This window comes from Drosophila albomicans, chromosome 2L (assembly GCF_009650485.2).
Source record: "Drosophila albomicans strain 15112-1751.03 chromosome 2L, ASM965048v2, whole genome shotgun sequence".
Lineage (NCBI taxonomy): Eukaryota > Metazoa > Arthropoda > Insecta > Diptera > Drosophilidae > Drosophila > Drosophila albomicans.
This window is the reverse complement of record NC_047628.2, coordinates 23,001,644-23,015,660: the sequence shown is the minus strand read 5'-3', so window position 1 is coordinate 23,015,660 and position 14,017 is coordinate 23,001,644. Positions and strand designations below refer to the sequence as shown.

Sequence of the window (14,017 nt, the reverse complement as noted above, 5' to 3'; positions counted from 1 at the left end):
TGTGTTGCCGATGTTGCTGCTGCTGTTGCATGCTACATACTACATACTAGTACATGCTGCAATTCCCAATTGAAATACCAATCACAATTTCAATCTGCAATCAAATCTCTTAAAGCTACACTCAACAAAATAATGCAAGTGAATTTTAAAGTCTTGAGCTTAGAGAAAGTTTGGCAATCAGAAAATAAAGTTTATTGGCTCGACTTTTATAATTCTACATTTATTTTTTTTTAGGTCTGTCTAAAATATCTTTTCAAAATAAAAGTTTAGAATCATTTTTTTTGTGGGATTCATTTTAGCATTAAAGAAAAGAAAAGATTTGTAACTACTATATTACAATATTTTACAGTCGCAACACATTAAGTCATCCTATATTTATTTTTACATTTTTCTTAGGATAATTTTAATTCCACTTTCAATTTAAATAAACAAAGAAAAAGTTCCACGTATTAAAATTAAAGTTCAACAGAAATTCACGAGACAAAAGTAGAATATATAATATTTAATTTTAAAAAATAAATAAATAAATAGAAAATATTATGAGCGTTTAAAAAAAAGAAAGATAATTGCTTAGACAAATTAAGTTCTCTTTTACTTAAAAGCTATCTGAAAGGACTTTAAAATTTCGCTGAGTGTAGCCGCATCTAACTTCACTCCATTAGAACTAACAGTTATGGCGGCCATTAAGTTTTATCGATGGCGCTACATGGCCAACGATTTGATTTGTAACCACTTGAGCAGGAAGGCAGCTAATATCCACCTTTGATATTTTCACACATAACAACTCGAAGCTGGCTGCTGCCAACAAAGTGAAGTCGACTCCGACTCCGAGTTGAGTTGAATTGAATTGAGAAGAGAAGAGAGAAGAACTTGGTGCCGAAATAAAACTTAATTGCAATTGACTTTTAATGCTTATGCGGGCTGCCTGCTGTGTTAATTTGAATTCAAACTGTTTTCATAAGTGAAGTGGCCCTGGCCACATGGCCAAAGAGAGAGAGATGACGAAGAGTACTTATCGTCTTGGTCTAGGATCGTGGCAGGAGCCACCCGCAGGCAGCTGAAGAGGCAGAGACTCATACAACAATTGCCAAGTGGCGCTAATAAAAAAAAAGGAATCAATTTGGTTATTGATATTGATATTGAACTTATCGAGACGAGATCTATGGTCATCTATTTGAGGGGCAATATCGGGTTACTTGGGAGACAAAATCGAATAAATCAAGAAGCGCATTGCATGCTTGGTCTCTAATGGCTGTTGGGCTGCGATATAAACAAACGAAACAAAACAAAACAAAACTGTTTTGTGAGAGACAGACGACGACGACGACGCATCGAACAACAAAGAGAACAATGACAATGACAATGACAACTACAACGGCAATAATAACAACTGCAGCAGCGGGACAACGGGCAGCGGGTAAAACGAGCAACGGATCGCATCAAATTACCACAGAAGAAGATCTGAAAACTGGCTCGAAGCGGGCTTACAAAACGTTTTTCCAGCCATCCAACCATCCAGCCAGCTAGCTAGCTGGCCAGACAAACAGACAGATAGCCAGCTAGCCAGCTAGCCAGGATCAGCTTTCACAAAACGCAACTTAGACTTTGAGTCCCCAGTCGAAGTCGCTTTGCCACTGCTTTGTCAATCTGTCAATGCGTCAATCAGTCAGTCGGGCAGTCATTGAGGTACACAATAATAACGTTTTAATTGAACAAAAGTCCAACAGCAACAACAGTAACAACAATCGACCCAGTCGAGCAACAATTCATGCTCAAACTCAACCACAACAACCTCAACTTCATCCTCATCCGCAACTTCATCCTCATCCTCAACTTCATCCTCATCCTCATCTTCAACCTCAACTTCATCTTCATCTCAGCTGCCCTCCCCTTTGGCTTGACAATTGCCCTCCTTCTGATTCCTTTGTGATGTGCATTATCTTCTCTCTCCTTGCCTCAACAATGAATGACTGACTGCCTGCCTAACTGACTGACTGACTAGCTGACTGACTGACTGACTGTCACCTTTCCATCAAAGTGGCAGTGAAAGGCGCTCGCTCAATGATGTCCACGTGCCGAGGCGAGGATTGTTTACCAACTTTTGTTGTGTTCCCTCCAATAATTGATTAGCTGACTATATTACAGCGAACCGAAACAGAAAACAGAGAAACAGATACAGATACAGTTGCACTCGCAGATACAGATACATCTTGTGTTCCATTTGCTGCAAACGAGAACAAAGCGCTTTGTGAAATTCTAGATGCGTCGTGGACTCTAATGAGGTTCCATTGATGCAGTTGCAGTTGCAGGTGGACAGGTGAAATTTGTTGAATTGATAATTAATAGATATAATGATGTATTAAGGGTAGGTAAATATACACTTTAATATTATTTTGTTAATTCAGTATTGGAAATTGATTAGGATTCAAGTATTGACAATCGAATTATCATTAGCATTAGCATTATTTGTTTTATTCAACATTAGGATAGTTTAAGCGTGAACATTTTGTGGAGTTCGCTTATCATTGTTATAGACACATTAGAAATATCATTAGCATTAGTATTAGACTTAGCATTAGTATTAGAATTGTCATTAGCATTAGTATTAGGTTTAGAGTATTATTATTATAATTGTCATTAGCATTAGTATTAGGTTTAGCATTAGTATTAGAATTGTCATTAGCATTAGTATTAGGTTTAGCATTAGTATTAGAATTGTCATTAGCATTAGCATTAGGTTTAGCATTAGTATTAGAATTGTCATTACCATTAGTATTAGGTTTAGCTTTAGTATTAGAATTGTCATTAGCATTAGTATTAGGTTTAGCATTAGTATTAGAATTGTCATTAGCATTAGCATTAAAATTCACTAATAGCAATGAAAGCAATATTGCCATTAATATTAGTATTAGCGTTGGTATTATCATTAACGTTTTCATTACATATTAATAATAATATCATAGGAATTTCTTTTATAGTACTTTTTTTGTCGTTTTTCATGTATTAAAAGTTAATACAAAAATATAATTTCACACTTAACATGAAGAATAAAGCTGATGAAACTTAGAACAACTTTTACTCTTCTGTTTAGTGCATCACTTTTCTCAAATTGAGAGAAGACACTTCCTCCTTAACTAATAGCCTCGCTGTAGTCTTGTTTTCATCCCGTGTCGCCCATCTCGGCTCACTTCTCTCATTTCTCTCGTCTGGACATTTACCCGCCCGCCCCCGTTGAGCTGAGTCTGTCTCACAAAAAGGATCGACATGATCGTCCTGCTGTGCCGGATTGGAATGCTCTCGACCTGAACCTGAACCATGTGGATGTGGTCAAGGCACAAGAATTCAATTCAACTGTCTCAAGCAGTTTTTCGCAGTGCTGCAAATAGGTAACAAACAATCTGTGCAGTGTTTTTCCTGGACTGGACTGGACTGCCCAAGGATTTTATAAATGACACACGCGTCCGGGACGCAGTTGATAAATGAAGCTGCCACTGCAAGACGCCGGACCAAAACAGACTTGCAACTGATAATGAATTCTTTTAGTTTAGCCGCTGTTGCTGTGTTTTTAGCAGTGAAAGTAGCGCCGGCGCTACAGGGCTGGCAAATATTGATGGTGCCTGCAGATTGCAGATAGGTACAAGGATATCCATACGAAAAAAGGGCAGAAAAAAGTATCCTGGCAAATGAGAATTTTGTGCAACGTTTTCTGGTGGTCCAACAGAAATGCCACATAAGGGCGTGAGATAAGCCAGCCCGTGCGAAGGGCAATTAAATGCCATTAAGAATTGAGCAGCTCTCTGCAGCGCCATCAAAGTGAGACAGAGACATACACACACACACACAGACAGATACTGAGAAGACTGAAGACAGCAGAGGGCAGAAGTCTGAAGTCGAAAAGTATCTGTTTATCTGCAGAGAATGCAGTGAGAGTGGAACACAACAAGTTGAAAAGAATAAGCAGCACACAACGAGGAGGAGGAGCAGACAGCAGAAGACCCAAACATACAGATAGAGAGAGAAAGATACACAGAGAGAGAGAAAGAGAGAGAGGGAGGGAGACAGGCATGGCCCCGGGGCCAACAGCGTGTCTACGTGTTGCGGCTGCGATTAACATACAAAAGGATCTGGGCTCTCGTTTTTGGAGCCCGCCTTCTTCATCGCTCTGTCTGCTCTCATCCGCCAATCGCAGCATGAATCACCCGCCACACCACAGCACACAACACAGCACAGCACACACAGCAGAGTCAGTCAGGCAGTCATTCAAACATTCAGCCAAGTCTGTTCGTTGGCGCAGCCGCAGCAGCCACAGCGACGACATTCTTAATGCGCCGCCGAATAGAGTTTTCTTTTCTTTTCTTCTATTTTTTGTTTCCCTTTCCATCTTTTCTTCATACTTGTCTTCCGGTTGTTCTTAGTTTTTCTCCATAGATCTGTCTGAGAAATATGATGCTATTGATGCAAGCAGACGGCGTCAAGTGAGCGCTGACCAGCAGCAGGATATAGACTGAGACTGCGACTGCGACTGCAATTGCGGCTACTTAAGCAGCCTTTGGCGCCGCAGAGACAGCGGCAACAATGTGGCAAGCAAAGCCACAATGTCTGGCAACGCTTAAGTTGCAGACGTCGCGACCATTGATGTCGCCAAGTGCCACACTGTGGACAGTCGACAGTCAGCTTTGCTCGGCACCAAAAAAAATTCAGAGAACAAAAAGATACTTGCCACAAGATTTATAATAGGAGCTGAACAGCATTCCACATTACACGTGGAAAACTACTAGGAAAAATAATACAAATTTGTATTTGCAATTTTACAATATTATTTTTCTATACTACAGAACAAATGTTATTTGAAGGAAATTATAATTATTAAATTCAATTATGATAAACATTCTTATACTTTAACTCAACTGAAACTAGCATAAGAAATAAGAACATTGGAACGAAAAAATTAAATAAAAAGATACTCTTTAGTATTTTTCTTTTAAAAATTCTTTTGGAGATATGAACTTTTTTTTACTTTTTATAATTCTATACTCCATATATTTATGGAAAAGTCACGTATAGCTAATAACTTAGTATCTTTTTTATTTAAAAAAGAACTATTAAATGTTAATGTGATATTATTCAAAATAGCTATGCAAAAATACAATTTAAAGTATATTTCTGATGTTACTTAAAGTATACCCAAATTCCCAGCTTATATGTGTTAATTTAGTTCAATGTTTTTATTATTTCTTATGCAAGTTAATGTAAGAGAATTTTTATCATAATTGAATTTAATGAATGGAATTTCCTTCAATCTTTTTTTCTAATATAATTGTTCTTTCTTTATGAGCTTTTTGTGTACATTTTATAAGTTTTGAAATTCTTGTGAATACTAAATTGAAGCTCACTTAATTTAGCTTCCTCCTAAAACAGTCACTTGAACTCTACTATATGAAGTCTGGTTAAAATGTATTAAAAATAGTCAGAAATAAAGAGGAGAAAATAAGCAGAGCTCAAATTGACTTTATGTATAGTTCAAGGCAAAGGCAGAAGAATGAAGACAACACCTAAGATAGACGGCTCCACCTACTCTTAGCCAAAGTGGCCAAGAAGAAGGCAGCGTCGTTGTGGCTGGCTTGCAGCACCTGCTTGCAACTTGGCAACAACTACAACTGCAACAACTACAACAGAGATGAAGAGGCAGACGAGGGCGAAGACAACAAGGTCTGTTGGCCAACCTTTGTGGCAGTCACGTTGGCTGCCTTGGGCCGAGACTCGGACTCTGATGCTGAGTCTGAGTCTGAGTCTGACTCTGACTGTGGCTGCAACTTGGCAACTTGGGCGCGGGTGTGTCAAGTCATCTCCACAAACAGAGAAAGAGAGAGAGAGGCAAAAGGCAGTTGAAAATGCATTTCTTAGCTCTTTGCATTTGTATTGGTATTCTCGATGTTCTTCCCCTTCGTCTGTCCCCCTTGTCCACTGACTGTTCGTTGACTGTGCGAGTGTGAAAGAGTCGGCGAGTGTCATTCTTATGGCTGACAAGGCGTCTCTGACTTCTTCTCGCTGCGCTGCTCTGCTCTTCGCTTCGCTTGGCTTCTCTGCTCTGCTCTGCTCTTCTCTTTCTTCGCCTTTGCTTTTACCTCTTGCCAACCAATAAAATTATACTAATTCTTGACTTTTTGATTTCATTTTGTGTGTTGTGTTAAGGATTTCGTTACCTAAACACACACACACACACACACACACTCACACCGAGATACTGTAAAAAACGTGAGATAAAAGAGTGGGAGGGAAAGAGACAGGGATAGCGATTCGGTGTCTCGCTCGTTCCGGGCCCTCGCTGGCTGCCACAGCCCCAGGAATGCAAGCGTTGTGGCAAGACGAGACAGTTTGGTTTTATACTTGGCTCATTGCGCGCGTGCAACTCCCTGAGCAAAGAAGAGTTCCAACTCGATGCCAACTGATTGAACTTGGCAAAGGCAACGGAACCCCTTGAAACATATAATAATACTGTAAGTTGACATTAACATTAATTAATCAAACATGTCCCAAAATATTTAAGCAATATATTCACCGAAAAAAATAGTTAAATTATTTATAAATCTTGAAAAGTTCAAGTAAACCCTTGGCAAAGTTCTATGGTCACTTCCATTTTCTTATAAGCCACCCAGAGAGACAGACAGAGAGAGAGAGAGAGAGAGAGAGAGAGATAGAGAGAGCGCGCATTTAAGTTTGTTGGAAACACTCAGCACTCAATTCGTAAGCGACTCAATTAGCTTTTTGCAACTATCACTCAAAGTGTCACTCAATTTGGCGTGAGCGTCGCGACTCGCGAGTGCGGAGAAGAAAGAAGCACACACAACTGACGACGCGCTGGCTGCCAGTGGCAAAGGGAACTTCGAACGAGATGGATGCGTGATCATCATATAATGATGATTATCAACAACAGTTAAACTTTCAGCCAGACAACAACAGCAGAAGCAGAGTGTGAGTGGCAGAGAGAGAGCGCCAAAAAAGAGTGTGAGAGCGCTGAGAGTGACAGAGCGAGCGAGACACTCGTGTGTTCGTGTGTTTCCACTCACTGCACGAAGACGTCGATCCGAAGGCTGTTCGGCTGCTCGGCTCGTGTACTCGGTGCTGTCGGTGTTCGTCGGTCGGGTCGTGTGTCGTTACCTGTAACTCGAATCAGGTAGAGGCAGACATGAAGGCGTTAGTCGTTCTACAGCGCTGATCGAGTTGAAATCTATTTGCTGGGCATCGAGTCGAAGATCGAGAGCCGCATAACAAACAACGACGACGACGACGACGCCAAGTGCCAAATTCAAGTTAATACAAAAGTGAGCACACACAAAATTGGCGTAAGAAACTAAACTTGACAACAACAACAACAACAAAGAAACAAAAGATTAACTCGGCAACAAAATAAAACGCGTGTGTTACAACAACAAATGTATGATCAATCTATATAATGCAATAGTAGTTGATGTGCGTGTGTGTGAGTGAGTGTGCGTGTATGTGTGTGTGAGTGTGTGTGTATCGCTGGAATGTCAACTGACAAGTTGTAAAGGGAAACCCTGAAACACGAACTACAATTTTGTACATAAACATAAAACAAATCAAAAGCAACAACCAAAACACCAAAATCACACAAAAAAATGCAAAGCAAATCAAATCAAACAAAAGATACAACTACAAGCTCGGGATTTGCATAGCAACAACAACAATAACAACAACAACTCGAACAACAACAAATAGAAATCGTCGAAATTAAACGTTTCGTGCGCCTCACTTTGCATTTTGATTTTTATTTTGGCATTTGGTTTGTTGTCACCTGGAAAATATGTGGATTACTGTGCCGTCAGCAGAAACACCAACAACAACAACAGCAACAGCAGCACCAACCACACTCACAGCAGCAGCAACAACAACAACAACAACATCAAGTACAGCAACAATACAAACAACGACACGAGCGCGATGCAGAGACGAGCGCGTGAATAAATCGCAAATTGAATGTAAAGTGTTGTCGGTGAATTGAACAGCAAACAAACAAAAAACAAGAAAGCAACAAGACACAAAGTGCCAATGCTTAGTGTATCTGCCAGATACGTATCTGCAACTGCAACACAACTTGTGACAACAGCAACAGCAACGAGGAGGCAACAACGATTGCGCCTCGAATGCGGCAATAAAATATTCAACAAGAACTTCATCTATTTCCTATACAATTATCGCAAGCGAAAACTGATCAAACTTCTCAAACTGAGGCACTGAGATTACTCGATCGGACTGAAAGATACTTGCTATATTGACAAAGCGTGATTTATTTGTTAAACCTTCGTTTCGACGGTAGCTACAAAAAAAACAGAAAACAATATCGAAAACAGCTGTAAATTGTGCAAATATCTAAACCAAAGCAACACAGCAACAAACAACTGCAACAACAACAACTGCAACTGCAGATAACACACTCAAAGCCAAACATCGTAAATTCGTTATAAATCGGAGAGTGCGCACCCAAGTGTCAGTCAATCGATCAATATACGCGGCTTACAATATCAAAAATCAAAAAAAAAGAAGAAAGCAAAACGTAAATGGTAAATAAATAAATAAATAACGATACATGTTTTAAGCATAAACTACAAGCAAAGTCTAGATCCCGAGATACGACAACATAGGAAACTTTATAAGACTGAGGTGAGTTTCGTCTCTCTGTGTGTGTGTATCTCTCTCTCTCTCTCCCACTTGTGCATTCTTCATCTCTCTCTAAATGCACTATCAAATAAAGTGGGGCCCCCGCCAAAAAGTCTCACTTGTCGCTAAGCTTATGTAAATTGAGTTTGTAAGAAAAAACGTGAACTTATGAGAACCGCACACACAAAAAACCAACCGAAGTGAACCACCGCAATCACCGCACCGCACCACAGCACAGCTCACCATCGAAGACCCAGACAAGACCCTGATCCAATGCCAATATGCATAATCAGTCGCTAGCATTTGATACCATTTCTTCAACTGTTTGTCTGAGTTCAGTTTTTCTTTTTTTTTTGGGTATTGGAAAATTTCGGGTTTTTGTTTTAATAGAAACAGGAGAATTGAAGGCATTATATAACTGAATTATTCTCGAATTTTTAAAAGTTTAAACAGAATATATTCGAAAAAAATAATATTTGTATAAGTTATTTAAATTTAGAATAATTATTCGATATATAACTTGATATTAGACAATACATGACCTAATTTTAATTCCTTGCCTAACGATTTTTATTATTATATAAAAATAATAAATACATTCATCAAGAGAAAAGTTTAGTAATTAAGTTGTATTAAAAGGACTATTAACTCAATAGGGATTATAAATTAGATTTAGAAGTTCTTTAAAAATGATTTATAACTTGGTAATTATGTTAACTCTAAAAAATATAATAGCAAGTTCCCATATTACTCTTTATTTTATTACTATTACTATTTTATTTTTGTTCACTGAACTTCCCCAATTTATTGGTTTATTTCTCACCTGCTAGAATCTTTTATATAATAATCTCCAATAAGTATTCCCATCATAAAAATAGGCGTGAGTTTTTCAGTTCTGTTTTTCCAATGTTCCCACATATCACATAGCAACTAAATTCACTGCTTGGCAATCAAAATATTTTCACGCGAGAATCTGTCTCATAATATATCATAATCGTAACAAGTCGTTGGTCAGAGGGAGTTCGATTCTGGGAATCGACATTGTTGGCTTACAATAAAGTACCGTTCGCATTATAGAGGCCAGATCTTCGTCTGCTGTGTATTTGTGTATTTTCAAGTGTCGGCAAGAGGACAAAGCCACAAAGGATGTCAATGTCCTGGCACATAAATTACAGGCAACATAATATGGATTGCAGTCGTATTAGAGCCATTGTATCTGTATCTTCAACGTTGTATCTATGGGTGCGTATGAGCGTGTGAGTGTTTTGTGTGTGTGTGTGTGTGTATGTGAGAGTGAGACAAAAGTGCTGACGATGTTGGTGACACACATCATAATGGCAATAGTATATCATATCTATTGGGCAACCGGAATCAAACTATAAACAAAATGTGTCAATTTGCGAAACATTTTTGCGTTTGCATTTTACGCTTACAAAAAAAACAAAAACCTATAAACTTGGCTGAAATTTGAACTTTAGCGAGAGCTTGCGGAATTTCACAACTCACTAGGGGAAGTAAAGTGAGGAAGGGGTTGGGTTGATTTTGGTTATTTTGCGGAGGTAACTCGTCACTCTGGTGAATGGCAGCACGCCTGGAAATTCCCAATTGAGCCTGGCATTCATTTGGACGCAGGGGAAACCCCCGGAACCAGAGATATATAGCATAGGAACACATATAGAGAACCACACACAGGTAGTTGAGACACAGCCTGGTTGAAATTCGATTATGTTTCGGGGAATATATTAAAAACAACAAATAAAACAAATTATGAAAATGCATAAAAACCCCAGAATCTAATAAACCAAAAATCCAATGCATATTTATGAAAATCAAAATTTTCATTCACCCTTCTCTTATGTTTTTTGGGAAAATATTCATTGTGTTCTTATCAGAGGCGAAAGATCTCTACTCACTTGAGAGCAAGGGAAAGGGAAGAGAGAGCGAGAGCGAGAGAGAGAGAGAGAAACCCCCGTCGCTGGATGGGTTATGTTCTATGGACACCCCCCAGCGTGTGCCATCTTTTCCATTTCCATTTCGATCTCTAGATCTAGCTCTAGCTCTCTCTCTTGTCGATTATAACGAAATTCCGAATTCCTTTGCGCCTAGCGCCTTGTCATATAACAAATTTTTAGTGCAAGATAAGATGTTAATCTTTATGTGAAAAACAACATGTAATTTGTTGTGCCGCAGCACACCAAGTCAATGCGTGTGTGCGTGCAAGAGTGTGTGTGTGTGTGTGTGTGTGTGTGTGTGTGTGTGAGGGGCACGTAGACCTGCTTAAGGTGCCTGCTGCTGACTCTAATTTTCCACCATGCTCGTTTTCGGGCTCATCTTGAGATAGCATCTCACAAATTTATTGCCTATAACAAGCAACAAACAAAAATATATAGAATACTTCTAATAATTTTCATAAATTTTCACCCCACCCTCCAACTCCAACTCTCCACCTACCAAGATAAGTTCGAGTCACAAATTTTGTAGATTTTCGTTTTCCCAAATTTTGATTTTCTTTGTGCAACGAGTGAAAATGCCGCCAAGTGTATAAATCAAAGCTAAAGCGATAAGTTCGTCTTACATGGGGAATATATACGTCTATATATTGAATTATTGTATTATTGATAAATGACAATAAAATTATGACGGCTCTGCGCTTGAGCTTCTCTAATTTCCTCTCCCTCTCCCGCCCCTTTAGCTTTAGCTTTTGTATCTTTGGCTGTGTATTTGTGTATTTTGTATTGAATTTCTAAGCGTAGACACAAATCGCTGCTGCATACCACAGATCGTGTGTCAGCGCCGAAAAGGTGCAATGTCCGCGATTGCAACAGAAGCGTCGAATTGAGCTCAACACTGAACTCCACTGAACTGTGGGCTTGGGCTCTTCATTTGGCAGTTAGCGGTGGGGTCGCGGGAGGGCAAGTGTTAAGCTTACTACTTACATTTCGATTGCCGTTTTTTGTCGCCCTCTTTTGTTGGTTGAGCCATTTGCCAGACAGACAGACAGATAGACAGACAGACGCACCTTTCGTTGGCCATTAAACGCTGGGCTAAAATGGGCCAGGCGCTTAAGGAAGCTGCTGCTTCACAGAGCTACCTGAGAGCGCAAAAATAGCTCAATGCTCTTCCTCGCTCGCGCTAATGCTCAGACGCGCGCTCTCTCGCTGAGCAGAGCGCCGCTGCCTGGGGCCAGACAGAGAGACGCAGTACTGATGACTGGGCAACGCAGACGCATTGGGCAGCCGACAGCACACTGGTTGTCTCGCTCTGGCACACGCGCATGCCCAATGCGACACACGCTCATTGAGCGAGTGAGTGCAAAGAGAGTGAGAGAGAGAGCGAGCTCGCTCTCTTTGAGTGGAATTGTTTGGCCACTCACACGTGTAAGTGTGAGTGTGGTGTGTGCAGGCGACAGCGACTGCGACGTCGGCATCAGCAACGACGTCGATGTCTTTTAACCCTATCGAAATGCTAAAATATTTTCCTATGTTTTTGTATCGTTTCAGAGTTGCAAGCGACCATGCGCGCATGGCTTCTACTCCTCGCAGTGCTGGCGACTTTTCAAACGATCGTTCAAGTTGCTAGCACCGAGGATATATCATCGAGATTTATCGCAGCGATAGCGCCAACAACAACTACAACAACAACAACGGCCATAATAAATACTAAAACAACGACTACAGCATTAGCTAAAGCATTTAAGCCATTTAACGAGTTGCGACTTAGCAACATCGTCAACAACAACAACAACAACAACAGTGATAGTGATAACAACAACAACAAGAGCAAAAGCAAGAAGCAGAGCAAGAGCAACAAAAGTGCCGAATTCAAACAGTTTATCGGAGTGCATAAATCAAGAACAGACCAATTAGAAAATTCCAAAAATATCAAAAATAAGCATAAGCAACATAATTTAACTAACGACAAGCAACACGCTAAAACAACAACAACAACAAACAGCAACAAAATGGCTATCAAGGAGCAACAGCAACAACAACAACAACAACAACACAGACACAAAGCATCCACAGAATCTCAACAAAAATCCGCCATTGCGGATGTGTTTGTCTTGGATCCAGCGCTCACCAGAACCCACTCCTCCTCCTCCTCCTCCGCCGCCTCCTCCGCTTCATCATCGAGCTCCTCCTCCGCCATCTCAACAAGTTTCAGCTACGATTCGTACTCGAATACGGATACAGTGCTGGGGGAATTCGAGGCGCCTGGAATTGCGGCCGCCATCATCGTGGAGGATGAACCAGCCACGTACAGCAGCAAGGAGATCATCAAGGACAAAGTGAAACCAGATCCCTCAACTCTAGTCGAAATCGAAAACAGTCTGCTCTCGCTGTTCAACATGAAGAGGCCGCCAAAAATCGATAGATCCAAAATCATCATACCGGACGCAATGAAAAAACTCTACGCCCAAATGATGGGACACGAACTTGATTCCGTCAATATACCTCGACCGGGACTATTAACTAAATCAGCAAACACAGTCAGAAGTTTTACACATAAAGGTGAGTTTCAAAACTGTCTATAAAGTTATATAAATTCTACTATTTATTAAGATTGAAAATAGCTTAAAAATTTAGGGAAGAAAAGAGCACTCACATTATTATTAATTTATAATTTTGATATTGAAGTAACTAAAATAATTTTTTTTTATTAAATAGGAATTCATAATATCATATTAGCTTACATAATCTGGAAAATCTTTAAGCTATTTCACCATAAATTGAAAAAATTCTAAGAAATCTATTTTCTCAATTTCATATTCTCACGGAATAAAAATCCCACGACTTTTCTGTTGAAAATTCTAGAATTTATTTCCACGCATTTAAAAGTTTTAGTACAGTTTTCAAGAGAGAACTTTTCATGTTCAGAAATTGAAGAAATTTTAGAGAACATTTTAATGACCTTTATTGATTGTGATTATGATAGATTCGGAAATAACATTTATTTAAGTTCTGCTTACCAAAGAGAACTTTAGTTATAGCAATCTATATAGAACTAGCTGAGCTACTTTTTTCCCAAGGATCACACTCGTTAGCTATATCAGTACCGTGTGACTTGTTTTTCCACCTGCTCGACTCGTGTGGCAGTTGCATCTTTCGCAATCGTCGTGGCAATTGAAGTGCAACGCGTACTTTCCGCTACCAAAACGCGAATGAAGAGCAATCCAGGATTTTCCCCTGAAATTTTGGTTCATCTAAGCGATTTGCATACCTGCTGCCGCTGCTGCTGCTGTCATAACCATATAATAGATGCGACCTGAGCGCGGCTCAGCTAAAGATACATTTGTATCTTTGGCATTTTTTTGGTCTTTGGGCATCATTCACGCAAG

The 14,017-nt window shown here is 39.7% G+C and overlaps 1 protein-coding gene across 3 annotated transcripts in view; it reads left to right on the top strand.

Annotated features, from left to right (window-relative positions):
• Positions 1-14,017, top strand: part of LOC117564548 (protein decapentaplegic) — a 40,438-nt gene that overhangs the window by 23,373 nt on the left and 3,048 nt on the right. The window contains exons 1-2 of one of the 3 annotated variants that reach the window (XM_052002319.1): positions 6,864-8,582; positions 12,180-13,190. In XM_052002319.1, the coding sequence (XP_051858279.1) occupies positions 12,194-13,190 (997 nt within the window). In that variant the 5' untranslated portion in view covers positions 6,864-8,582; positions 12,180-12,193. Of the gene's footprint in view, positions 1-6,863; positions 8,683-12,179; positions 13,191-14,017 lie in introns of those variants that run through there. The other 2 variants (XM_034243372.2, XM_034243371.2) reach the window with 2 other exon arrangements.